This window comes from Myodes glareolus, chromosome 13 (assembly GCF_982192425.1).
Source record: "Myodes glareolus chromosome 13, mMyoGla1.1, whole genome shotgun sequence".
In the NCBI taxonomy this organism is placed as follows: Eukaryota; Metazoa; Chordata; class Mammalia; order Rodentia; family Cricetidae; genus Myodes; species Myodes glareolus.
The window spans coordinates 66,633,087-66,660,056 of record NC_142038.1 but is presented as its reverse complement, the minus strand read 5'-3'; the positions used below and the strand labels follow the sequence as shown (position 1 = coordinate 66,660,056).

Below are 26,970 nucleotides of genomic sequence, written 5' to 3'. Positions count from 1 at the left end.
AAAACCCTACTTTGTCAGACTACAGATGGATTCCAGGCCACTGTCAGCAGCCAAGGACACCCTCCTCTCATTCCTGACCACCACTGGTGACTTTATCTCTCTAAGAATTCCCATAAACAATCCCAGGGCAAAACCAAAGCCATAGATTGACCATGAGTGGATAAAATCAACCTTTCTCGTAGTGAATTCCTGTAATGAAGGTCTGTTCTGCTTGGTACCAGATGGAAGGGGACTTTCCCGATTGCTCATGTTTTCTCATTCTGTCCTCCTGGGTGTTGGCTGCTTCTCTCCTTGCTGTAGCATGATACCTGACAAAGGCAAGCAACTAAGGAAGAGTTTATTTTGGTTCGCAGCATAAGAGCATGGTCTGTCATGGTAGGGAAGGCATTGAGGCAGGAGCATGAGGCATCTGGTCACATTGCACACCCAGACAGGAAGTTGAGAGACTGAAAGCTGGTACTGGCTACCCTCGCTTGTTGTTCAGTCTGGGACTCCAGCCAGTAGGATGGTGCTACCCACATGCTGGGTCAGGTGACCCTCCTCTGTTAGATCTTTTGGAACCACTCATACACAAGCTCAGAGGTGAGTTTCCATGGTGACACTATGTCCTGTCTAATGGACAATCACGATTGACTGTCAGACTTCGGGTGGACACAGAGATGCTTGCCAGTGGCTTCTAAGCTTCCCAGCTTCACAGTCACCTTTGAACAAAAGCGGAAGTCAGAAAATTTTGTCCTTTGTGAACGAGGTTCAACCACACCCCCCCTCATTTGGAGAGTTACCCATAAGCTCCAAGAAACTGATATCTTCTTGCTCTTTCCCACTTTGCCCTTATTACACCACACACACACACACACACACACACACACACACACACACACACATGTATGCACACATTTTCCAAAAAAACTTCAAAAACCTATTCACTTCTTCATTCATACATTTAACTAATAGTTACTGGATGAGTCCACCTGTTTAAATTTCTGATTAAATTTGTTCTTTGACGTTTTCAAGGATGCACACAGCGGCTTCTGCGAACTCTCAATCCCTCACCTCCACTGCTTTCCTCCCACTCCTGGGAACTTCTCTCTGCAAGCTCCTTCTCATATTCATGTGTTTTTCACAGTTGCGTTTTTCCAAGAAAAACTAGAAACACACAGAGAAACCATACACAATTTGCATTCTGGACAACATAGTAAGAGAAATATAACCTGTGAGGATGCGATGTGCCAAGGAGAAACAGGGCACAGAGAAGCATGAAGAGGGGCAGTGACACCATTAAAGCCATGGGGCAGAGAAGGAATTTATCGAGAAGATAAAGTCTGAGGACAAAGAAAGTGAAGAATGAAGAAATTAACAGCACAGATCGTGCGAAGGGAAAAGTCACTGGGAACAAAGGCTCTGAGATGAGGTGGAGCACAGGGGGCATATTTGAGGAGGCAGAGTCACACGCAGAACATGCCACCTCCCCACAGCACTCACTGGGTGCCAAGGGAGTCTTCAGCAGGCATGACTCAGAGGGAGGGAGTGTCAGGCGGGGAGGGCAGTACCACCTGCCTGGGCTTTCCCAGGCCCGCTCTGTGTACATCTTGATCACATTTCGGTCGCACCGGAAAATACTTTGACCCAAGAGTAAATGTTTTGTCCCCCACTGCACAAATTACTCTTTGTTACTTTTGCATCTTTTTCTGTTTCTTCTCTTCCTCATGATCAACTAACAGTTTCCTTAAAATACTTAGGTTAAGGGACTCTGTCCCCACAGTCATGGGTCCTAGGGTGCTGACTCACACAGAAGAACCTATGGGGAACTGGTGAGTGAGGCACCAGCTCACTGCGGTGGACTATGTCGTTCTCAAAGATTGGTGTCCTCGCCCGTGCTCAGGGCTGCGTCTGCCTGCCGGGTGCCGACTGTTTATTAACAGTGTTGCTGCCTCCTCTGAGCTCTGCCAGCTCTCCCTCTGCTGACTTTACCTCTCCACCCACCTTTCCATTAGCAGCCCATAGCCTACAGTGCTTCCTTCTCACTTCCTAAGCTGCTGCATTTGGCTGCTGGTCCAAAAAGTGAGGGAATCCAGAAACTTCAAGACCCAGCTATGACGTGTCTGACGCTCATTCCTTGGCCTCTGGGGCATAGGACACAGCTCCTTCGCCCGGACTGAGAGGAAGGATAATTCTGTTAACTTCTCCACCTTCAGGGTGATGAACTCTGTTCTCAGTTGGCTGCTGAACTCTGACGGCATCACCCCTCCCTCCCACTCCCAGCCACACTCAGTTCCATGTATATCCTGGATACTTAAATCTCTCAGCCATCAGCCAGAGTGCTCCACAACCTGACTCACACCTTCTCTGTTTGGCTGCAGGGTTGCTGAGGAAACACACATACACAGATCACATGTACATGCATGTGATTACATTCACATACGTGCGCGCGTATGTGAGAAGAGAAGAAGAAGAGAAGAGAAGAGAGAGAAGAAACACACATCACAGACCAGCTTTTTCTAACTAACCTATCATTTCACTAACGATGGGTACTCAAAGCATTTTCCTTCATAATACTCATTTTTCACTTATAATTAATTACTTCTGGTCTGCAGGCTAGGTCCAACGAATTTTTATCACTCTTCCCCTATGAAACTAACTAGGGCTGAGTCGCTGTCTTACGGAACTAACAGTCTTCAGACAGCGGGATGGGAGAGCAGCTGACCTGGGTCAGATCACAGCGATTGCTGCTCCACACAGGGAGTATGATTCGCTGTGGATTCGGGAGTCCTAATGAGAGATTGGGGATGATAGAGAGGGTCCGGCTTGGGTAGCTAGGTGACAAGGCCACCACTCACTCTAACAAGCAAATGAAGAATGAGCACATCCTTCTCTGTCGGTGCGCTGAGGTGACAGCTCTGCCACATCATCATGGTTGTTTGAGGTTCCCAGGCAATATCCACATGTGTAGTAATGGCTCGTGTTTGAAGCTTAGAAAGAAAGACTGTGGCCGATCTGCCCACTAGAAATGGCTGCAGATTATGCCTGGTGTCAGGGAAGAAGAAGGAAATGAAAACGCACCTCAAAAGACACATCATTGTATGAACAGGCAGGGAAGGGCTAAGAAAGAGCAGGCAAGATGGCTCAGAGAGTAAAGATGTGGCTGCCGAGCCTGGGGACCCCAGTTCTCCCAGGAACCCACACGCCATCCCCCGACTCCATATGCGTGTCCTCTACTTCCAGCCTTGGCACACGCACCTCCGCCAACACACACAATGACAAAATAAGTGTAAAATCATGTTTAATAAGTAAAAGGGGGGAGAGAATTAGAGAAAGAGAGATTAATTGACCATTCCTTCCCCCACAAATATAAATCAGAATTCTGTGGGTAAGCCTACTGACCACAACAACTTTGTGCCTTACATGATTTTCTGGGGAAGTATTTTCTTACAACAACAGCCAAGTTGGGCTTTTAAAGTCTCAAAGATTAACTCTAATAATTAGAAGGCTTGTCAATGGAATTACATGGCCAGATTAGCTATTTGACCTTTAGCTAAAAGACGTCAATAATAAAAAGAGACCAAGTGGTGGGAAGAGGAGGCAGTGACGGTAGGGAGGAGATACACTAATTTTTAATTGACCTTTAAAATGTTTATTTTAGGTGATATTAGGAGTGAACCCAAAACTAATCACTTAGAAAGTACCATCATCCCCACTGTGGAAAACAGGCGAATTTTAATGCTTGTGTGTGTGTGTGTGTGTGTGTGTGTGTGTGTGTGTGTGGTTGAATGCTTTGCCTGTGTGTATACATGTGCACCATGTGTGTGCCTGGTATCCAGAGAGATCAAAAGAGGGAGATGAACCCCCAGGAATTGGCGTGACAAATGGTTGTGATCTACCATGTATGTGCTGGGAACCAAACCTGGCTCTTCTGCAAAAGCAACAAGCAGTCTTAACCACTGAGTCACTTCTCCAGGCCAATTTCAACAGATTTGAATATAGTTATTGGAACAAAATATGTTTTGGGCTAATGAACTTAAGCATGTAAAGAAAATGAGTGTACCATAATCTAAATTACTTTAGATAGGGAGGAGCCTAGGAGTTAAAATTTTCACATCTTGTCAACATTTCCATTATCCCACAGTCATCTTACTGCTTCATTGGAAAGGACCGCACTTAGCTTTATATGCAGAGATTTATTAAATAAGTTTAACATCATCCAGGTGTGAAGAAATCAGGGGCTAAAGAGGTAGATATGAATTATCTGGTTCTCAGAAAGTCCCCTCTCAGAATTGGCAAAGTGATGACATCACACGGTACAGGTAGGACTGGCACCTCTCAGGTCCTGGGATAGAACCTTATAGAGGAATGCTGCCTGAAGCCTTACTTTGACAGTCCCATAGGCTGTTGAATAATTCAACAGAAATAAAATCTGCATTCACTAGTCCTTACACTGAAGCTACAATTATCTTCATTAGGAAACAGTTCCTGCGGTCTTGATAATGAAGCGTAAATACATGTCTACAGGGCTCACAGGCAAGAGCGCTCTTCGGTAGAGCTGAGAGGAAGCTCCCTGGGAAGGTCGGCAGACATTTTGGTAAGTCCTGCTGTCTCGGATTAGTTCTTCCAGTATTGTGAAGCATGGGTATTACCGCAGGTTATGGAGTGCCCACAGCTAGTTCAAGAGGAAGGCATAGAAACTGAAAGACACTCTTCTCTCAACATTTACCTGTGTAACCGGGCAGAGGGGTCCACTCCACTGCCGAGGACAGTGAGCAGAAACTCCTCTGTCACCAGCTCATCTACCGACCACCATATGCAAAACAGGGTAAGTCGGCCAGTGACCAAACTCTATAAGCAAGAGGATGTGCTTCTCAGCTCATAGGGCGTCTTTGCAGACTCGGGAGAAGGGGCTGACAATAACATAGTTAAGGATGGTATTGCACTGTGAAAAGTGTCATTTTGAAACTAAGGGGCAAAGAGTAGGGGATCCTCAGAGAAAAGAGGGAGCCTCTTGTGACTATAGCAGTAACTCGGCTGCTTGAGCTAAATTTAGCGGCTCCAGTTTCCCATCAGCCCTCTGCGCATAGAGGATCTTCCACTACTGCGATATCAACCAGAAATAAACAGAAGAGTTAATAAGATGTGAAAATTAAAACTTACAAAGCCCCCATCGGCAAAAGATTATGGCAAACACCTTTCTTTAGATGCTGTACTGTTAGTTCAAAATATATTTGTGCAGATAATTAATGTACATATATTCAGATTTACCTGAGTGTTTTCCATAATACTTTACTTCTTATGTGCCAAAGGGGATTTTTCTAACCTGTGCTGACTTCAGTGTCTGGACACCCATATTCAGTTTCTGCTTTTCAAGAATTCATTTAACCAGACCTGGTAACACACTTGTAATCACAGAACTGGACAGGGAGAATGGGGCAAGAGGATCTCAAGTCTGAGATGGGCCTGGGTTACAAGTGAGACTATGTCTAAAAATAATAGTAATTAGAATAACAGTATAGCAATAGAGTTCAGTTTAACATTTACTCACTTACTCTTTCAATAATATTGTATTAATTTTAACAGCTATCACTGAGTCCTGAAGTGCTGGCTACTGCAGAAAGATTCATAAACATTTTGTGATTTTATTCCTACTGCAGCTCACTGTATTGGATGTTACTAACCGAGTTCAGCAGGACAAAGACCTGTCTCTGTTGCCCTGCTATGTGAGCCTTCTACGGCCTTCTAGGTCTCCTCGCTGCGCCAGAAAAGTTGCAAACCTGCTGGAAAGGGCCACAGAGATGAGTGAGAAGCCCTTAGAAGGACACTGCTGAAGCCTCGCTCCCAACAGCAGGCCCCACGCCACGTGTCCCGCGTGTCTCCCCGTCGCCACCTGCGCCCATTCCTGCACCGCCAGCCGGTTTCCACAGCAGCCTTGCGATCGTGGGTTCCGAGTCCCGCTCCTTAGACCCTGTGTCCTGGGGTCTGGACAGGCTGCTAGAAAGTTCTCTACTCGAGCTGATCCCAGAGGAAGGGTTGGGGGGGGGGGAGATCAGGCAGGAGGCACGACGGGGCGGGGCCAGCTACTCAAGGTCCCCAGCGCGGGACGTCACCGCCCCAGGTGCGGAGGGCGGGAACTGGCTCGCACCTCCCCGCGGAGCGCATTCCCCACCTCCAGGCTCGCGGGCCGGCCCCCGGCTACCCTTTCTGACCCGGCCACACCTGGAACCGCACCCCGGGCAGGGCTGAGGCGGAGAGGGGCGGCCTCGGGTGGGACCTGGTCTGAAGGATCCGCAGGGCGCCGGCGAGGTCCGGAGGCGAGGGTGCGGCGGAGCGAGGCGATGGCGCGGAGCCCGGGCGGCCAGTGCGCCCTGCTGCTGCTGTTGCTGGTAAGTACAGTGACCCCCGCCCCCGGCGCCCCAGCCAGGAACGCACCCGGTGTCCCCGCGGTGGCACATCATTGGGCCCGACCTGCGGCGTCCCCGAGGTGGGACAGCACTGGGCCCGACCTGCGGCGAGCAGAGTGGGCAGAATTCACACGCAATCACTCTCTCTTTGACCGTCCCATTCAGGCCCTAGTGACCTATCTAACTGTGATCTGTGGGTGCTTTGAGCCCAAGGGCAGGGACTTCCTTCCTGGGGGCTCGGGACTTGGTTTGGAGCCTTCTGGATTGGGAAACATGGAGGCAGTGGGAAGCCTCATGCGCACCCTCTTTCAAGTTTGCTAAAGTTCCCGCAGTTTCCCAGCTCCTGCAGCTAGGAACTCCGTGAACCGGGAAACCAGGAAACACCTGAGTTCCTAGAGTGAAAAACGGCAACTAAAAATACCTGCTTTAAAAGTGGTGTCTTCAAAGCTTAAAGTTTCCAGGAGCTTTGGTCACTCGCCTGATCGGTTAGCACTTTCCCGGTATTAACATGAACATATTTAATAGCTTTTGTAATTTAGAGGGAAATCGAAGCCAACTCCATCAAAGTGGTTTTTCAGAAACGACCCTTTTAAAGAAAAGGGCTTTCCGCACTAGAGGCAGGGCCCTAACCCAAGGTCTAGATTTCTCTTACGTTTGGTTTCTATGATCAACTTGGATTTTAAATGGCTGAGTTCGTTCGTTTGTTTGTTTGTTAGCTAACAAAATTGCATGCAATTTAGGGATGTCTGTGACTTTCATTGATTTGCCCACTGGGTTTTGATCAAGTGTGGGATCGTATCGCCGAGACTTCACAAACAGGTTCGGAGAGATTAGATACAAAAATCACACCTCGTTTTCCTACATCATTATTGTGATTTAAAAAGCAAGTGTTTTCACCCTATTGGAAATTCTTGCCTCTGAACAATTAATTTAAAGTTGTGGTGGATGGGAGGGATAAAGAGAGATTATGATGAGAGGGGGTGGAGGGAGAAAATAATTTTTTTAAAAAGGCAAACCAGAAAAAAAGATGAGTAAATTCAATCCAAAGATTTCAACGAGCTCACTTTCCACCGACACCTTGGTAACCAGGAACTGTTGGTACAGTCTGTTTTGGTTTTGCTTTGCCCATGCTGTTGAGGTCATTTTTCGGGAGATTTTTCTATGACATAATGTTGGGCTTTGTTTTGACCTGAGGAGTAACTTTATCCCTCAAAGACCAAGCCAACAGCCGTTGGCTCACCTGGAATGTTCGATACAAATTATCTCCTTATAAGGAAAAAAACTTCATTTAATTTCCACATGGTATAGTAAGCACCAGTTCATAGCCTCCCAGAGGAACAGGTGAGGTCAAGGTACCCATCCTAGCATTTTATATAGGTTTTTACTTCCGTAGACGTGATGGGCTACTCCTTTGGAAAGGGACAGAATCTTCCGGCTAGTCTGTGTATTTCTAGAGTGCTTTCTGTGATATAAATACGAAGGGGTGTGGTGACCCAAGAAGCGTAGGCAAAAAAAATTATACATATATATATATATATATATATATATATATACATATACAAACAGAAAAGAACAGGAGGCATGCCAGCATTCTGCTCTCAGTTTGTACGACGTTGGCCCGGCCATGCTTTGGTAAGGGCTGGAAAGGGGTCCTTCATAGCAGGGAATGTAAGTTGTAGTCAGTTTGGTCAGTTCAGCCGCGTGTGATAGCATTTACTCTAGCCTGCTGGTGGTGGGGGGGGGGGGATTAGAACTAAAGAGAGTTCAGCTGAATAAATGTTTGCCCTGCAAGCAAGAGGTCCTGAGTTCGATTCCCACAATCCATTCCAAAAAACACCTAGTGTAGAGGTGTTCCCTTATAATCCCAGTGCTGAGGAGGCAGAGACAGGCATACTCCCTGGGACTTGGTGGTTGACTGGCCTAGCCAGCTCGGCAAGTTCCAGGTTTAATGAAAGACCCTGTCCCCAAAGACAAAGTGGTTCCTAAGAAACATGACCCATGAGGTTAACCCCATGCGCACACAAGTGTACACACACACACACACACACACACACACACAGAGAGATATTAACACATGAGCACACGCACAGGCACACACAAAAGGGATTAATTTTAGAACATTATAGTTTATGGAATTGTTATTTTTCTATATGGAAAAAAGGATTGCAGAAATCTACACCCATTTGAGCTGTGGGAATTTCAAAGTCACAGGCCCAGCCATGCAGGTAGCTGTCTCAGCTGGGGTCGGGGGCCATACTGTCGCTCCCACAATCTAGCGAACACTGTTAGTGGACCGCGTAAGAAGCTTCATGTCTGTGTCTTGCCTCCGGCCACCCACGGATTCATCAGAGGCTGAATAAGACTGCTACAAAACCTCAGGTCATCGCATCTGTGCACCCGGAGAGGAGCAGCAGGCAGCCTCCCTCAGTGCCATGGGAGTACGGGTCCTCACCTAAAGTGACCCAAGATCCTAGGCTTTCAGAGCATTTCAGCCTGGAGTTTTGGATTGGAGAAGCTTTGTCAGTAAAGTCTGCCCGTGTATTGGTTCTGTAAAGAAACTGAAATCTGATACACATCTGGTCCCAAGCATTTCAGTTAAGGGTGCTCAACTATGAGTGCCCAGGCCCAGATGTTGAGCACTGAGCTGTCTCTGCAGAGCCTGCAGCGGTCTCTGGCTTGCTCCTTCAGTAGCACCCACGAAGTAAGGGTTGACTGTCAGCCACATTTAGGCCAAATCTGTCAAAATGACAAAGAGAGTTTCTGAATAAAACCCAAGAGACTTCCAGTGTTCTTCATCCGGGTCCCTTCACTGTGAAGCTATCCACAGACAGAACTCAGGTGGTGTCTGGAAATGCAGGATCATATGTGCACATGTGTTCCCATGCGGGGACTTATGTACATGTGTGTTCCCATGCAAGGACTTATGTGCATGTGTATTCCCAAATGTGAGTACTTATGTACACATGTGTTCCCATGAGGGAGCCTATGTACACGTGTATTCCCAAATGCAGGGATTTATGTACACGCGTATTCCCATGCGGGGACTTATGTACATGTGTATTCCCAAATGTGGGGATTTATGTGCATGTGTATCCCCATGTGGGGACTTATGTGCACGTGTATTCCCAAATGTGGGAACTTATGTGCACGTGTATTCCCATGCGGGGACTTATGTACACATGTATTTCCATTTGGGGACTTATGTACACGTTTATTCACAAATGCGGGGACTTATGTGCACATATATTCCCATGCGGGAATTTACGCACATATGTATTCTCTAGCTGAGATTTCGCATTTGTTTAAGTTGTGGTGATGTGTCCACATTAGCAGAACTATGGCATCTTCACAATGTGGTTCAACATTTTTTTAAAAGATTTATTTATTATGTACAGTGTTCAGCCTCCATGTATGCCTGCCGGCCAGAAGAGGGCACCGGATCTCATTACAGATGGTTGTGAGCCACCATGTGGTTGCTGGAAATTGAACTCAGGACCTCCGGAAGAGCTGTCAGTGCTCTTAACCTCTGAGCCATCTCTCCAGCCCCCTCAACATTTTAATATATTGGTTATTTCAAGATACCATTTATTTTAAGTTTCACTAATAAATTCTAGCATACTCTTTAAACTCACGTTTCAGTAGTAAAGTATGTGAAGTTACTATAACCCTTTTAGTTTATAAATTCTGAAGTAATTTTAATATACTTGGGCTTATAATGCAGTATGTTGTATACATTTAAAGCCATTCTAAGAGGGCCGGTAGCAGTGGAGAAGGGGGTTTCAACGGGTGCCCATGTTCTGTGAGCTGAGGGATTTAAAGGTATATTGGTTCGCCAGGCCTTTAAGAAAGTACTAAAACTGGGTGGCCTGAAACAGCAAATGTTTCCTATCTCCCAGTCCTAGAGCTGGGAGGCCCAGCATCAAGGTGAGTAGGACCCTGGTCCCTGCGTCCCCTCCATGCCTCTTTCCAGCATTTGACAGCTGGTGGGCTGTCTTTGACCCTCCCCCTCTGCAGCTTACCACTCTAGCCTCCCCTCTTCACACACAGTTACTCTGTACCCCTCTGTGTGTCTGTGCCCAGGTTTTGTGTTCTGCTTAGTGAGGTCCAGCCTCAGGGGCTCAGCTAAATCTGCACAGACCCTTGTTTGCAAGTCATTAACATCTCAACACCTTATTTTAGGGTACCCAATTTAACAGATGGGCTCCACAAATTGCCAGCAATTAGATAATTATGCAAGCTATGCAACTAAATTGCCTAGATTTAAGAATAAAGTACAAATTGCAGGGTAAATATTGATGCGCATAGGAATGATCAGATATCTGTGAATTTTGAAAAGGACAGCTCATGTGTTTTGCTTTCTAAAAATGAGTTAATAGGGAAATGCCAACAGTTTTCCTAATTATAAATTTCAGTCAACAGACTTTACCTGAAAAATGAGGCTGTGCCAGTCTAAATTCTCCCTTATGGTGAGGAACTCTGAAGCTAAACTCAAGTGTCTAAGGCTGAGGTCCAGAAAGATGAATTTGCAGACACTCCAGTTGACCCTAGTGTAAGGGTGAGAATTACTGGTCTGTATTTCCCAAAATACTTGAAAGCATGCCAGTGCCCACATGGGCGAAATGTTGCACATTAGTGCCAGGTTTGGCGGTATACATCCATGACCACTGCACGTCGGAGGCTAAGGCAATAGAGTATGCGTTCCAGGCTACCCTGGGCTACGTTGTAAGTTCCAGACCAGCCTGAATTACATAACTAGACCCTGTCTTTAGAACAGAAAAAAAAAAGTCAAACGTAGATTGATATTTTTAAGTTTTTCTTCAAAAGGTTTTATGTCTGTCTGTGTGTGTGTGTGTGTGTGTGTGAACATGTATACCACAGTGTACATGTGGAAGTCAGAGAACAAGCATTCTCTACTTCTACAATGCATGTTCCAAGGATCAAACTCAGAACGTTGGTCTTGCACCAAGCACCAGCACTGCTGAACCATCTTGCTGGCCCCTGGGTTAATACCTTTTAAAATGGTCAAATTCTATTAAATTAGAGCCTTTAGAGATTTATTTCTTTTGTGTATGAGCGTTGTGTCTTCATGTTTGTAAGTACGCTACATACATACAGAGCTCAGAGGCCGGAAGAGGGTGTTGGGTCCTTTGGGTCTGGAATTACAGACAATTGTGAAGCACCATATTGTGCTCTGAGACCCAAATCCAGGTCCTCTGCAAGAGCAGCAAGTGTTCTTAACCACAGAGCCGTTTCTCCAGTTCCCCCAAAATTAGAAGCACAATTTGAAAGTACAAATGAGCTAGATGTGTGTAAGCCTCCCACTAACGGCTTCTTCCCCAGGGCTGCCTGAAGCCCAGCTGCTTTGGAGCACTCTTTAACCATATGCCTATGATGAAAGACGTCTTCCCAGCTCAGTTCATCCTAACATTTCAGAAGTATGCCTCGTATGACATTTAGCTTGTTTTCTTCAAAACCCATTGATGATTGGTTTGATAATTGCTATGCAGGAATTTGGGGTGCCAGGGTGTCATGGTAAGATGAGAAATGCATGTAAGAAAAGAAACCAGCTATGTGTAACCACTTAGTGCTAGGCAGCGTGCTAGACACAAGTCTATAGCAAAGCAGACATGCCCTGCCCGCATGATGCCTACGGTCTCGTAAATGGTACAGTGAAATGACGAACTTCCCACTGTGTGCAGAAAACAGCAGCAATCACCACAGGACAGAAGGAGCAACCAGCCCAGCTCTGATTCTCCAAGCCAGGATATGAGAAACTGATCTGAAATTTATATGAAATATTATAAATTGATGGACTGGCAGAAAGAGGGAGAACATTCTAGGTTGAGAGGAGTAAGCACAAGCCCACAGGCCTGTTCTATGGAGGAGCTAGAGGAGTCCACTTTTGTAGGTGGAGCCTGCTTATTCGTTTCCCGACTGCTCAGACCCAAATAATCACACAAAAACTATATTCATTATAACACTGTTTGGGCAATAGCTTAGGCATATTCCTAGCTACCTCATATCTTAAATTAACCCATTTCTGCTAATCTGTGTATCACTACAAGGCTGTGGCTTACCAGATAAAGTTTTGGGCATCTTTCTCCTTCAAAATCTTCAAGGTATCTCCCTGACTCTGCCTACTCTCTCTATTTACCGCTGTTCAGATTTCCCACCTGTCTTTATTTTGCTAAGCCGTTGGCCAAAGCAGCTTCTTTCTTAACCGATGGTAATAAAACATATTGACAACAAACAGATGGAAACCCCACATCACACGTTGCCTTAACATAGACTGTGAGGCTGAAGGGTGCCTAGGATGTGGGTCTTCGGCCTCCAAGCTTAGGGAAGAGGCCGGAAAGGTTTCTTGCCAAGTGGGTGTTCTGGAGAGGACATTACTTAGCTTCACAGTGCTGTGAGTAGCATGCCCACAGAAGCAATCCAAAGAAGGAATGGTTTATTGGGGCTTTTTGTCTTTAGTGAGTTCTGCCTGTAACCCACTTTTTCTGAACAAACAGGATGTAAGGACAGTCGTGGGTGCCTCCTTGGAAGACATCACACGGGGCTAGAAGCTGGGACGGACTAGGTGGCAGCAGCTGAGAGGGTCCAGGCCCTGGGATCACAGGAGTAAGAAGGCTGGGAGGCCGGTGGGGTGGCCAGGCTGGGTATCACTGACCTGGGCACCCCACTGTTTGTCGCTCCCTGATCAGTTTCCTCAGCATCTTAGTTTAACATAGGTCCAATGCATCCTGAAAAACTCAGCCTTCCAGACACTCACCTGTAAGCCTTAGTCCTCGTATGCCTCCTTCTGGTGCTGTCCCCCCACACCAAGGGCATTACCAAGGATGAACCTCCACCCACCTGTCTCATTTCCCTTACCCCAGGACTGCTTCCATTCCTCCTGGCTTATTCCTTTCATCTTCAAACTGTCATCTGCCTTTCTCATCATACTGTAATAGCAGAGAATCCTTCAGAAGCCCAGTGGCAAAGTCCCCATTTGATGCCGGCGGTGACTCATTCCTCATGATCAGAGAAAGTCCTTCCCACTTTTGTCTGGTTTTCGCCTTACCACCATTTTACGGTGGGTTCTGGAGGCAGCACTTCTTCTGCATGACTTCACATCTCTGTCTTTTGATTTGTCTTCTATCTACACAGACCAGTTCTGTGCCCTCTCCAAAGCCACGCCCATTGCCACCTCCTTCCTGCCAGCAGGAAGTACCTTCTGCCTCCCACAGAACTCTGTCTGCAGATGGTTGTCACACAGTTAAGACTGTCTCCTTCAGCAGCTTTTAGTTCCAGAAGTTGTAGTTTTCCTTGGCCAATCATGGTAGAAAACTATTAGATGAAGAACTCAAGGTATAAACAATGCATACAATTTAAATAACTTTTATTTTTGTACAGGATTGAAATCATTTTTACAGCTGTTGTTCATCTCTTACTATGCCTAACTTACAACTTTCTGTTGATATGATTATGTCTGAAATAATCTCATAGGCACAGAGGTCAGGATTATCTGGTCTGGAGTCTCGGGCCTCCGTGGGGGTCTGTGGACCCTTCCGTCCTGGGAGGAAGAATGACTTGCTTATTCTCTCCTAACTATATCTAAACTCTTAGTCATTAGAGTGGTGTCCTTGTTGCGCATGCCTAGAAACTCACTAATTTTCTTAGACACAGAAATGATCCTTCAAAATGAGCTTGTTTCTCCCTGTGCTTGAGAAGCTAGCAAAGCAATTTGAATTTCACTGAAGAATTTGCAAATAAAATTGGAGATCATTGCGTTAAGCAAAATAGGCCAACTTCGAACAAAATGGCATGTTTCTTCCCACACATGGAATCTCCATTTAAATGATATTCTTGTGGAGCACAAAAGTTTTTCTTTTGTTTTTCTTTTTTATTGTTTTCATTGAGCTATATATTTTTTCCCTCCCTCCTTTCCCCTCCCCTCATGCCCTCTCCTGTGGTCCCCATGCTCCCAATTTTCTCAGGAGCTCTTGTCTTTTTCTACTTCCCATGTAGATTAGATCCTTGTATGTCTCTCTTAGGGTCCTCATTGTTGTCTAGGTTCTCTGGCATTGTGAATTGTAGGATGGTTTTCTTTGTTTTATGTCTAAAACCACTTATGAGTGAGTACATGTGATAATTGTCTTTCTGGGTCGGGTTACCTCACTCAATATGATGTTTTCTAGATACATCCATTTGCCCATAAATTTCAAGATGTCATTGTTTTTTTCTGCCGTGTAGGAATGAGGAAATCTAAACAAAATGGGAAGGGAAACAATTATGGGGTGTATGTCACAAAAGCAAAAGTGAGGGCTATTTGGGGAGAAGGGGAACGACAAACAAGGGGTTGGACTGTGGAGGAGGAAGGTAGACCAGAGTGCAGTCAGTCATGTATGCATAAAATGACACCTGAGATCCATTACTCTCCATGCTAACTGGGGGGAGGGGGCATAAATATTGAGTGCCTAGATAGACTGAATAGAAAATTCTTGACTCCCACACACTTAACACTCATGATTTGTGCTTGTGCAAAACAGTCTTCTGGGTGCACTCACACTCTCCTGTGATCATGAAGCTTATAGTGGGCAAGAGAGCAATGTACCTAATTCCATGGCTAGACTCCTGCGAACGTGTTCGTGTAGCTCTCCAGGCCCTTCCATTTGCCAGTCCGCTGTTCTGGAGACAACTGTTGGGTCAGTTTCCGGTGGTTCCTGGAGTTGGCCTTTCTGGCAGACCATTGCCACCTAGTGGTAGGAAGAAGACTGCACTCTTAACCTCAGAGATGAGGAAGACCAGTTTCCCTTGGTTTATTTTTTTAGTGTAATTTTCAGAGATAACTATCTACAAAAAACAAAAGAGAGAGAGAGCCCACAGTTTTTATTTGTCCAATAAAGTGAGCACACTGCACACTTTAACTTCTGTTTTGCCTGATTCCAAAGGCATTTGTGGCTGTTAAGGAAATGAGGCAATAAAATGGTAATATTTTTAATGACAAATGTCCAGGATTGGTGTAAACTTGAAGGAGAGATAGAAACCAGAGAGAAGGTACCTTTGAAAGCAATCTTGGGACTGGAGAGATGGTTCAGCAGTTGAGAGTACATACTGTTCTTGAAGAGGATCAGTTGGGTTTCCACAACTAACTCTCAACTGTTGGGGATCTGACACCTTCTGGCCTCCACAGACACTGGTACACCTCTCTCTCTCTCTCTCTCTCTCTCTCTCTCTCACACACACACACACACACACACACACACACGTTCTAAAGCAATCCTATGGCACATAATAACTGGCCCTTATAAGGTGAAGTCTTCTTGTCTAACCCCGAATGCTTGAATTTCATTATTGAGAGTCATGTCCGTACACAGGTCTCTGCATCAAAGCGTTCATTATCTGGTTTATAAATTGCCCCGGCTCAGGCCATCATCTTTTCTCCTTCCCTTGCTAGCCTGTGATTTTAGGCAGTGGATTTTGAAACTGGCCTTCAAGGCCATGAAGCAATAATGTTACCCGGAGAGTGAAGAGATGTGCATGCCCTGGACCAAGCCCGGACTATGCACAGGAACTCCCGGGTGGGCGGGGCAGTCTTCATTGTAATCAGGATGCACCCAAGTGTGAAAAACACTTCACATCTCTGTATGGTGAAAATGAGAGTAGAAAAGGTTAAACATTAAAAAAGCTTACCTTTGCTAGCCATTGGGGTGTCTTTGGAGAAGAATTTAGGAATGCTAATCCACAAGGAATGAAAATTTATTTTGGCTTTTTTGAGGTTTCTGTCGGTTTGTCTAGGAACTGACCATAATGACACAGAACTTCACTGGATACAAAAATTCCCAACAGAATAGAATGGATTAGGTTGGGTATAGCACAGTATGGCTCAATTCATGTTTCAGAATTCTGAGTCAGTAAAATGGCACCGAGTCGATGCCTTCCTGTTGGAGCCAACTTCAATGGGTGATTCATCTGAAGTCAGAGTCATTACATCGAGATTAGCCTGGTGTCTGAAGAGCAGACAGGAGATTATGGCAATCATACACTTTGCTAGTCACCTGTCAGGTATTCATCAGGTCCAAATGCAGACCTCATAAATTAGAAAATAGAGTTCAGAGTCCTCTTTCCTCTGCTGTTGAAGAGTTTTCAAAGGTAGCAACTGAGAAATACCACAGTTGCACCCTTACACCGACTGTTGAGGGACACTGTCCGGGTCATTCACAATTTGAAGTTTTAAATTGGATTATTTATTCATTTATGAATTCATTGATTTACTAACTGACTAACTGATACAGGGTCTCACTGTATATCCTTGGCTGGCCTGGAACTCACTATGTAGACGAAGCTGTGGTGTCAGACACAGAGATCCATCCACCTGCCTTAACCTCCAGAGCTCTAGAATGAAAGGAGTGTGCCATTCTACCTAAGGGGATTTTTATTTATTACTTATTGTGATTATTATTAGGGGGAGGACACAAGCAATGGCACACATGTAGGAGTCAGCGAACAGTTTTCTGGAGTGGGTTCTCTCCTTCCACCTTTCCGTGGGTCCCAGGGGTTGAATCCCGTCAGCAGGCTCCTGCAGCAAAGACCCTTGCCCACTCCCACCCCACTGTCCCCAAAGTTGGTTTTTTTTTTAAACCAAGTTGTAACATTTACCTATAAAGTGAGACCTACAAAGACTAACCCCACTTCATAAAACAATAACTTAAGAAGAAAGAATGGCCTTTTAAATTTCAGAATAAATCTGGTCCACATCAGGTTTATCAGAGAAGTGCTACTAAATCATTGTCACTCTTGACGGCACCCAGTCCCGACCTCTGTCAGCCTTGTAAGGTCCTATGGCCGCAGAAGCCCTGTCAAAACCTTCGAAGCTACCCAGGGCCAGATCTCCAGCTCTGCTGATACAGACACGAAGTAATAAACAAATGGCGTTCAGTACCCTCGATTTATCTCATCTTATTTACTTGTTTCATCCAAAGTTGAACTCATTTTATGAATGGACTTGAGCAGAACCAAGCATCCTCAGTCTAATGCCTTCTATATAGCTCGAGGGAGAAACAAAGAATTTTGGAACATTCTTTATGGTTAGACAGGTGGGTGAAATGGTCTTGAAAGTTAATAGGAGTTTCTCTTGTCGTTGCTATGACACACACACACACACACACACACACACACACACACACACACACTGTAACTTCGAAGGACAGAAGGCTTACTCTGACTCACTGTTTGAGAGTACAGCCCATCACAGCAGGGAAGTCCTGTTGGGCGGGAGCCTGAGGCTGCTGGTGGCCTCATTGCATTTGCAGGCAGAGAGATGAACACTGGTGCTCACTTCCATTCTCCTGTTATTTGGTCTGGGACCCCACCATGTGAAATGCTGCCATTCGGTCTGGGACCCCACCGTATGAAATGCTGCCTTTCAAATGAGGGTAGACTATCCCTAATCACCAGAAACTCATAGACATTCCCAGAGATTTGTCTCTGAGGTGGTGATAGATCCTGTCAAGTCAACAACATTAATCAACGCAGAGAGGGTCTGAATTTAAAGAACAGCCAGCCATGCTAAGCCAACCCTGTAAGAACCCAAACCTCTCCCACTGAGCACTGTTCACCCTCACAGACATCCCTGCTAGCATGGAAATATCACACCACCTCCGTGCCTTCAAGTTGAAACAGAATTTGAAATTACTTCCTGCACCTCTATATTCAGTAGAAGATACTAGTTTGAGATGTTGAAGCTTGAGGGTCACCCCACCATGGAACCATAGGTCCACAGGAGGAAGTTCAAGGTCACCTGCTGGGGAGCAAGATTTCACAGGGCTTGTCAGCCAGGAGGAGCTGTCAGCCAGCGACACCCAGTTCTCCAGAGTACACTGACGGTGTTTGTCAGAGAAGCCCTTTCTAAAGCCGCTGACCTTGAGAGCAAAGTTACACATTTTTCAGTGCTATTTGGCCTTCCTTACTACTAAGGTTTTGTTTTGACTGGTTGGTTTCGGTTATTGCCTGTTATCAGGAAGGCCAAGTTTTATGTGAGGCACGGGATCCAACAGTAGAAACATTTAAACTTTTGTGGTGTGAGGGAGCTTCTGAAGGATTTTTCTGGTTCATCTAAAAGCATTGTTTGGGCTGAGTACACAGAAGCTTGCTCTTCTTGTCCAGGCGTTGCGCGTGACATTTTCCTGTCGTCAAGTTCCCTAGGAGGAAAAGAAGGAGTCATGACTGCCCTCCCACGAGATGCCTGTTCCCACACGTGGGGAATGTCTTTGCCTCCATCCAATCTGTATTTCTAAACAAACACCTAGGAAACCGGTCTCAATAGATCACTGAAGATTCTCACCTGATCGGTTTACTTTTTAGTAGACGGTAATAAATCACTTCCTTTTATCAAGGAAAATATATGCTATTTGGTTACAATAATACTAAAGTAACACATGGTTGCACTTTTTTGCTAGGGCCAATAAGATTGAAATGACAAAAATGAAATGGGAAACTGAAGACATGACTCAAGAGGTTAAGAGTCCCCGCTGCTCCTGCAGAGAACCTGAGTTCCGTTTCCAGCACCACCTGTAACCCCAGCTCCAAGGGACTCTGACACTTTCTTCTGGCCTCCAGGCACACACCCCAACACACACACACACATGCTAAAATGAAAGAAAGAAAGGAAGGAAGGAAGAAAAAAAGAAAGAACAAAAATGTTTTCTATTTTTAATGGCATACAAAGTCGTAACCTATCTCAACATTGCTACCATGTCGTTGAAAATATAAAAGTTTGGGGAGTACATCTCAGACATTTCTAGCCACTGCTCACTAGATAAAGTAACTTAGAAAAAGTAAGCAAAATGTATTTGATTATAGCATAGAAGGTGGGTAATTGACTAAGGCTGCTGTATTAGTTACTTTTCTATATGCAAAGACATCATGAAATTCCCTTGGGGCTCCTAGGTTGGAATCCGTGATGGCAGAGTGGAGGCAGGTGGCAGGTGACTAGAGCAACAACTCATAGCTTTTATCTCTAACCTCAGAGAGCTAACTCAACATGGCATGTGTCTTTTGAAACCCCAAACCCTGCCCCACGGCAATATACTTCCGCCAAGGCCACACCTCCTAATCCTGCCCCACCAGCCACCAGCCAGGGACCCATTGTTCAAATGCTGGAGACTTAAGGCAGATATCTGCAAACCATAGCGCCTCTCTACCCAGAGGCTCGCCTTAGAGCCTCTTTTAGATGAGGCAAGGAAAGAGAGGGTTGAGTGTCACCACAAAGCGCAGGCGCCTCAGGAAACCATGCGAGTATGAAGGCTGTCCGAGAGCACACCTTTTCAGAGAAAGCCTTGATTCCCACATTGCGTGGGCTCCGAGGATCTGTGTTCCCTAAGGCACAGGGGGAAAGGCAGGCATGACTGCAGAAATCCAAGCTGAAGACACATTACAGTTAATGCATACACACAGGGAAGGTGGAGAAGCAAAGGCTATCGATGCAGGCTGTTCCTAGTTTAGACGTAGAAGGGTTCAAGCCGAAGAATTCAGTGTTAGCAGAAGCAAAGGTGAGTCTTCTGGGATAAGAAAGACCCAGATAGGTTTGGTCAGCCAGTGCAGACAGAACGAACACGTTCAATTCGCCTCAGAAAATGGTGGACGCTTAGCCAAGTGGCCGCGCGGTTCCTGAGATGGAGAATGTGAGCGAGGTAGAGTTGAAAGGAAAGTACACAGTTGGTGGCTAACTATGGCAAGGCCTCGGGTCGTCTCTCGCCTGGGGACAGGAGGGGATGACTGAAGGTGTGATCTCAGATTGCACGTGGCCTCACTGAACAGTGTGTCCGTCCGGAAGTCAGTGTGACTCCCTGGTTCTGAAGTTTGAGATGCAATGGTGGGGATACAATGACGGGGGACAAGACCACAGCAGCGGCTGTAATGTTCAGTGTAACTGGAGCCCTTTTGCAGATGGGAACAATGCATCTATTAAGAGGGACTTCCTAGCGGCTGAGCCACTCTGAGCAAATGAAAGTGAGGTCACATAGAAAGAGTCCCCACTTCCACGGAGAAACAAAGGATTGGCCATTAAAGGTCTATGCACCATAAGCTCGTCCAGCAGTATGGCCAGAGCAGAGAGAAGCAGAACAATAATGGCTTACCAGAGTTGGAAAGAATGTGAGGCACAAATAGCAGAGGGTTAAGGAAACCAGTCTCCCTGGCTGCCGTTGGTGACATTGTAAGGACAGCTGGCTGGTCTGCAGAGATAAAAATTACCTCATTCTGCACTGTCCTAACAACAGTAGCTACTGGGGCTGTTGTGATCACTGAGCAACTAAATTTCTGACTCCAAATGTTTTTGTTTTCATATAAATGTGAGAGGCAGTGCTCATTGGATAAAGCTTAGGAGGAAAACGAGGCCAGCAGAAGACTGATGGACTGCAAAGAAATTGCACCAAAATTCAGAAGTAGGAAGGGAGCTAGGGAGCAGGCTGAGACGAAGATTGGCTGTACTATAACCCGTTCCGTGTTGTGGTGACATCCAGATTGTCATGGTGCCTGCAAAGGACCGAGTAAGGGGAGCTGAAAATGAACTAGAGGTCAGACTGCGGGGCAGGGAGGGGTGTACATGCATGTGCAGCCATGGAGATGTTGGGGATCCCCTGGGAGACTCATCGCTGACCCATAGCCCTGAAGAAAAGTAACCATGCCCCAGAAAGCATGAGATAAAAGCCACAGGGTGAGGAGAAAACAGTCGAGATGGTCTAAGGCTTTATGAAGTAAATGATTTTTTTTGTTTTTAATTTTTGTTTATTTATTTTTGCATGTGAGTATAAGACAACTTTTGAGAGTTAATTCTCCCCTCACTGAGGCAGTTTCTCTTACTGTTTCTACCATGATAGACCAGCACCCAGCGTCTGGATGCTCCTCCTGCCTCTGTAGGAGTTGTAGCTGGCATTGCAGATGTGCATTACTGAGCAGTCAGGCTGGCACAGCCCATGCCTTTACCCTTGAGCCACATTCCCGGACCTATTTTGTTCATTTAAAAAGAAGGGAAGAAAGGAAAAAAGGAAGGAAGGAAGGAAGGAAGGAAGGAAGGAAGGAAGGAAGGAAGGAAGGAAGGAAGGAAGGAAGGAAAAAGGAGGAGGAGGAGGGAGGGAGGGAGAGACAGAGAGAGAAGCTAGTTGTTCTCAGGGCCAGCAAGATGGCTCAACAGGTAAAGGCACTTGCTGCCAAGCCTGAGGACCTGAGCTCAACCCCCAGAATCTACATGGTGGGAAGATGGAGACTCTTTTACTCTGATCTCAGCATGCACCCTGTGGCACATGTATACCTTCCCATATATGCATATACATGCACATATAAACACATACACACATAATATGTGTATGCATAATATGTATATATGTGTGTATGTATAATATATGTGCATAATATGTGTATATATGGTGTATATACTATATAGTCGTGTGTATGTGTGTGTATTCTCTGAAGGCTACTCAGTGGACCAAGGAATAGGTAGATTCTGCTCTCTGAGTCTTAGTTTTTTGTAAGGGAGAACATTATAATTTGTTTCTTTTCCCAAATGATGATGATGACAGTTACTCGTATTTTTAATGTCTGTAATTTTATTTTACAGGTCTGCTTGGATTTTGGAAATGGACTCCACTTAGAGGTGAGGAACTAAGGGAGATTAATCCCATTCTGGGGACCCAGTGCCTTGGTTTTTCTGGTGAACACGTTGGCTATGCTTTGACCTGGACCATCTCATTCAAACAAACATGGAGGAGACCACATCAAAGAATACTCAGCATGACATTTTATTAAAAAAAAAAAAAAGACTTTGCCAGAGGAGCACACGTTTTTGGTCCTAGCACTCATGGGGCAGAGGCAGGTGGGTCTTTCCATTAGCTGGAGTCCAGCCTGGTCTACATAGTGAGATGAAAGGCCAGCCTGGTCTACATAGTGAGATGAAGTCCTTTACTCATGGCTGTGAACTGTGTGGCCAGGGAGATCAAGACAGGTTTTCCTTGAGACATTAACATGGAATGAGTAAAGAATAGGATCTCTACAGTTTTACATTGTAAACTTTAATGTCCTCACTGGCTCTTAGAGAGAGAACATGAAGTTGGGTAGGGAGGATCTGGGAGGAGAGGAGGGAGGGGAAAACATGACCAAAATATATTGCATGAAGGTTTTTATTGAAAAATATTTCAAGCTGTAATTCACATTTTATTAAGAAAAAAGTTTCAGATAGAAACAAAGGAAAATGAGTGGCGGTGTAAACACTGTGAAATAAAACACATGGCTATGTAGAGTAACAAAAGGGTAGAAGGTGAGAAGAACCTGGTGCAGAATTGCTCTGATCTTAAGACACTGAGTCAACTACACTGAAATTTTCCTTGGATAAAAAATATTTACAGGTCAACAAGAAGACTCAGCAGGTAAAGTCGCCTGCTGTCAAGCCTTAGGACCTGAGTTTGGACATGAACATGGAGGAAGGAGAGGAATGTCAAGCTGTCTTTAGACCTCCACGTGGCACACATGCACACCCCTGGCACACGCGCGCGCGCGCGCACACACACACACACACATACACACAAAATAACTAAATAAATGTTTGGAATATATATACACTCTCCTTATAAAACCTAATTTAAAATACGCTAAGTAATTTTCCCATGTCAAATTTTAAAAATAAAAAAATGGCAAACTTAATTATTTACTAATTGGTAGGGCTGGGCTAAGCCCACAGCCTGGGCTAGCCTCAAACTTAGAATCCTGCCTGTTCTTCTCAGGTGCTAGGATTATACATGCACAACCATGCCTGCTGGGGTCAAATTTATATCAGCCATTTGTGAAGAGAAAGTCCTAAAACACAGAGTCGTGTGTTTTCAACCCAAAAGTCCTCACAGAAAGTGAAACTCAGTTGTCAGTCGGACAGAAAGCCCTTGACATAGTCTTCTTTCTAGTCTGTAAGGGACTAGCTTAGTTGCTGGGCTTCCGTGGACATCGCTTTGGAAACCTCTTCTTACTATGGAAAGCAAATCCTGCCATTTTAACACCTTGGAGGCCCTCTTTCATGGGCCTGTAGAGTTTGCTAGAATGTATACATTTCCTCTACATAAATGAAGCTTGTTAAAAAATACAAAACGTATCTTAAGTTTTACACTATTTTTGTTTTTTAATCAAATAGGTTTATTTTAAGTAATACATTAAAATGTGCTCTATTTTTAAGTTTAAGAGAGAATGTCTCACTACAGCTTTGGGGATGTAATAACTGAAGGTAACCTTGTTAACAGGTTTTCAGCGCGAGTAGAGGAGACAAACTGGTCCCTAAGCACAGACACTTGGTGCGGCAGAAGCGGGCGTGGATCACGGCTCCTGTGGCTCTCCGGGAGGGAGAGGACCTTTCCAGAAAGAACCCAATTGCCAAGGTACCAGCCACAGAGGAATATGGGTGTGGGGAGGGTGTGCATGTGTGAGTGTCTGTGCATGTGCAAATGTGCGTAAGTGTCTGCATGTGCAAGTGTGAGTGTGTGAGAGTGTCTGCATGTGCAAGTGTGTGTGTGCAAGTGCGAGTATGTGTGTGAGTGTCTGCATGCGCAAGTGTGAGTGTGTGTGTCTGCATGTGCAAGTGTGTGTGGGTGTCTGCATGTGCAAGTGTGTGTATGTGAGTTTGCATATGTGAATGTGTGAGTGTCTGCATGTGCAAATGTGTGTGCGTGAGTGTGTGTGTGAGTGCCTGCATGTGCAAATGTGTGTGCGTGAGTGTGTGTGTCTGCAGTGCAAGTGTGTGTGACTGAGTGTGCATGTGTGTGTGTATCAGTGTGTGTGTATGTGTGCATGTGAATGTGTATGTGTGGTTAATAAGACTGTGGTGAATGGAAATTACTAGGTCCACTTTCCAACTTAAGGAAATTAGGTGCTGTGTTTATCAGATGTGTTTAAAAATGCCCCCAGAACTTGGCCTTTTAACAGAAAATGCTGACAATGCAGCATCAATAACACTTAAATCCATGATTTTAGGATTTGATTCAGCCACAACTTGGGGAATCTGACATTGGGCCAACCTTAGTCTAATACACAACCTCACAATATTCATAGAAGGATAATATCATTAAAAGCAGCAGCTGCAGGAGCCTCAGTTCCTCAGTCAGAGGAAGAGTGACTGACATGTGTCCTTGACTTGGGACAGCCGTGTACGCCTGCCTTCTGCAATCCGTGATTGACAACTCTCCTTTCACTCAAAAGTTTTCAAATGAAGTTTATGGCAGTGCTAGTGTGGCGTACTAAATACCAAAGTTGAGTTAGCTGTACAAACCTGGGTACACAGCCCCTCCTGAGGCTCCTTAATGCGTTCTTATATTCTTCTTATAATTATAACACTGTAATTCTGCCTCTGTTTTTGTTCTGTTTTCTTTTAACTGTATTTATTTATTATTTTCACATTGGATTAGTGGGGAAGCTCCACAATCATGTAAGGTCCGAGGACAGCTTCTAAGAGTCTGTTCTCTCCCTCTGCCATGTGTGTTCCAGGGACCGAAGGCAGGCCATCTTGCTGAACCTCCTTTATGCTTTAATAGTTTTCAACATACCTGCAGTTTGTCACTTCACTGCCTGCTGCCCTCCGCCCCCCTTCCTGTCTCTGTCTTCCTGCATTGTCTCAGTGACTATACCGTTATAAATGGCACCATCTCCTCTAGCAACCGTGAACAGTCCTGCCCCTTCAGGAAGGGTGGCACTCATAGACCCCACTCCTACTCATGATGGAAAGTTAGAGGCCCCTACCTAGGTTTCAAGTTGGAAATCTAGCCGTTACTATCAATTTTACCCTCAAAACACAACACTAACCGTCCACTTCTCCTCAGCCCCACTGCCAGGGTCCCTGTCACCTCTCCTTCTCCTCGGCTCCACTGCCAGGGTCCCTGTCACCTCCACCTCACTCCTGGTCTTCTTGATTTCGCTCTTGCTAAATCCTCACCCACGTAACATCTGTTCTCTGAAATATTAGCAAGAGCAAACTTCTGAAGACAAGCCAAAGCATGTCCACCCATTACTGAGGGCCTGCAATCAGCTAAGGGAAGGGCAGAAAGGAAAATGCCCCCTACCGAGTCTGTGGGACTCATGTGCTGAACTGGCCACTGATCGCTCCAGCCTCTACTCTGGGTCTTGCTGTTATCTCTTCCCGGAGTCGGTTCCCCAGGGGATTTTTAATACATAACATCATCACATCCCTGATCGAGTGTCGTCTCCTCTCCACCTTCCCCTCTTTTCTGTCTGTGCTCTTAACCTGAATGAGTTTGGCTCACAGCTTATTTGTGCTAGACATTGGCCAGGCTCTGCTTGCTAGTTACCCACCACCCTCATTAGCACAGATGCTACCAAGGACGTAGTCTGTGCCCTGCTTACCAAGTGGGTGCTCAGTAGCATGCTCGCCTGCATCCGAGTTTGATCTTCAACTTTCCTATCTTATCTGTAAAGGGTTTCTATAAGAGAAATACACTTATCGAACCAAAGACAACAGTTTCCTTTTTCCAGCACCATGTTGTATTTATTTTTGTTTTTTTTTTTAAACATGACCATTGTTTTTGATTTTTATTTTATGTGTGTTTTCCCACATGAATGTGTGGGCCATGCCCACAGAAGCTAGGAGAGGGTGTTGGATCCCCTGAAACTGGAGTTACAGACAGTTGTAAGCCACCATGTGGGTGCTGGGACCCCAACCTGGGTCCTCTATGAGAAAAGTCAGTGTTCTCTACCACTGAGCCATCTCTCCAGCCCCACCACATTGTTTTTATAAAAGCCTTCTCAAGTCGAGACTTCCTCTGTGGCTTCACAAAGCAGCATGTGTACAGCAAGCAGCTGAGTGTTTTGTTGGGACTTTGCTTGCTTTTGCTTTTGTTGCTGTTTTTTGTATCTGAGACCTTCATACTGTCTGTCAATAGATTTCCATAAAACTGACTCTTATGAGTCTAACAAGTGTTTTCTGATCTTATTCATTTTAATTACACAAGTTGTTTTTAGTAAACTTTTCACAAAAAGCAAGGGCCTGGGGAGATGGCTCAGTGGAAGGAGCCCTCACTGCTCTGGCCGAGGGCTTGAGTTCCAGTCCCAGCACCTCCTGTGCCTCACAACCACCCGGCCACCATAACTACAGCTCCAGGAGAAGCGATGCCGCCCTCTGGCCTTTGCAGTCCTCTGCATTCACAGCCACAAACTCCCCCACCCATCTCACTACATACCTACGCGTAATGAAAAATAAAATTCATCTTTTAAAATACTTTACACTGAAGGCAAAATAGCTCAGGAAATTCTCCTGACTTTCCAAACTCCCCACCTAAAAGCAATTCTCACCGAAGCCCCACCCCAGGGCATTTGGAAAACCGTGGGAAGAATGTGTCATTAATCCTAAGGTTTCAGTCCAGAGAGCTGGTTGGGCCGGTAGGGATCTATGTCTTCAGTGATGTGTGATGACAAACTACAGACACCGAGAAGCCTAGGGGGAGGATCACAGGGAAACACAACTAATGAAACATAGGAAGGAATAAGACCGCTTATGGAGAACAAAGAGGCCAGCTGGAGGGCACCCAGCAGGCTAGAAACAGTATTGATTTGCCAACGT

The 26,970-nt window shown here is 45.5% G+C and overlaps 1 protein-coding gene and 1 long non-coding RNA gene across 2 annotated transcripts in view; one reads left to right on the top strand and one right to left on the bottom strand.

Moving 5' to 3' along the window:
• Nucleotides 1–320: 320 nt before the first annotated feature.
• Nucleotides 321–6,023, bottom strand: LOC125405877 (uncharacterized). The gene is made up of 4 exons (XR_007233704.3): nt 5,873–6,023; nt 5,664–5,759; nt 1,054–1,146; nt 321–701 (listed from the first exon to the last, which is right to left on the bottom strand). It is a non-coding gene; the product is annotated as an uncharacterized LOC125405877 (long non-coding RNA).
• Nucleotides 6,024–6,212: 189 nt separating this feature from the next.
• Nucleotides 6,213–26,970, top strand: part of Dsg2 (desmoglein 2) — a 47,058-nt gene continuing 26,300 nt past the window's right edge. The window contains exons 1-3 of the mRNA XM_048442674.3: nt 6,213–6,368; nt 21,985–22,020; nt 23,648–23,782. Coding sequence (XP_048298631.3) covers nt 6,321–6,368; nt 21,985–22,020; nt 23,648–23,782 — 219 coding nt within the window. The 5' untranslated portion in view covers nt 6,213–6,320. The remainder of the gene's footprint in view (nt 6,369–21,984; nt 22,021–23,647; nt 23,783–26,970) is intronic.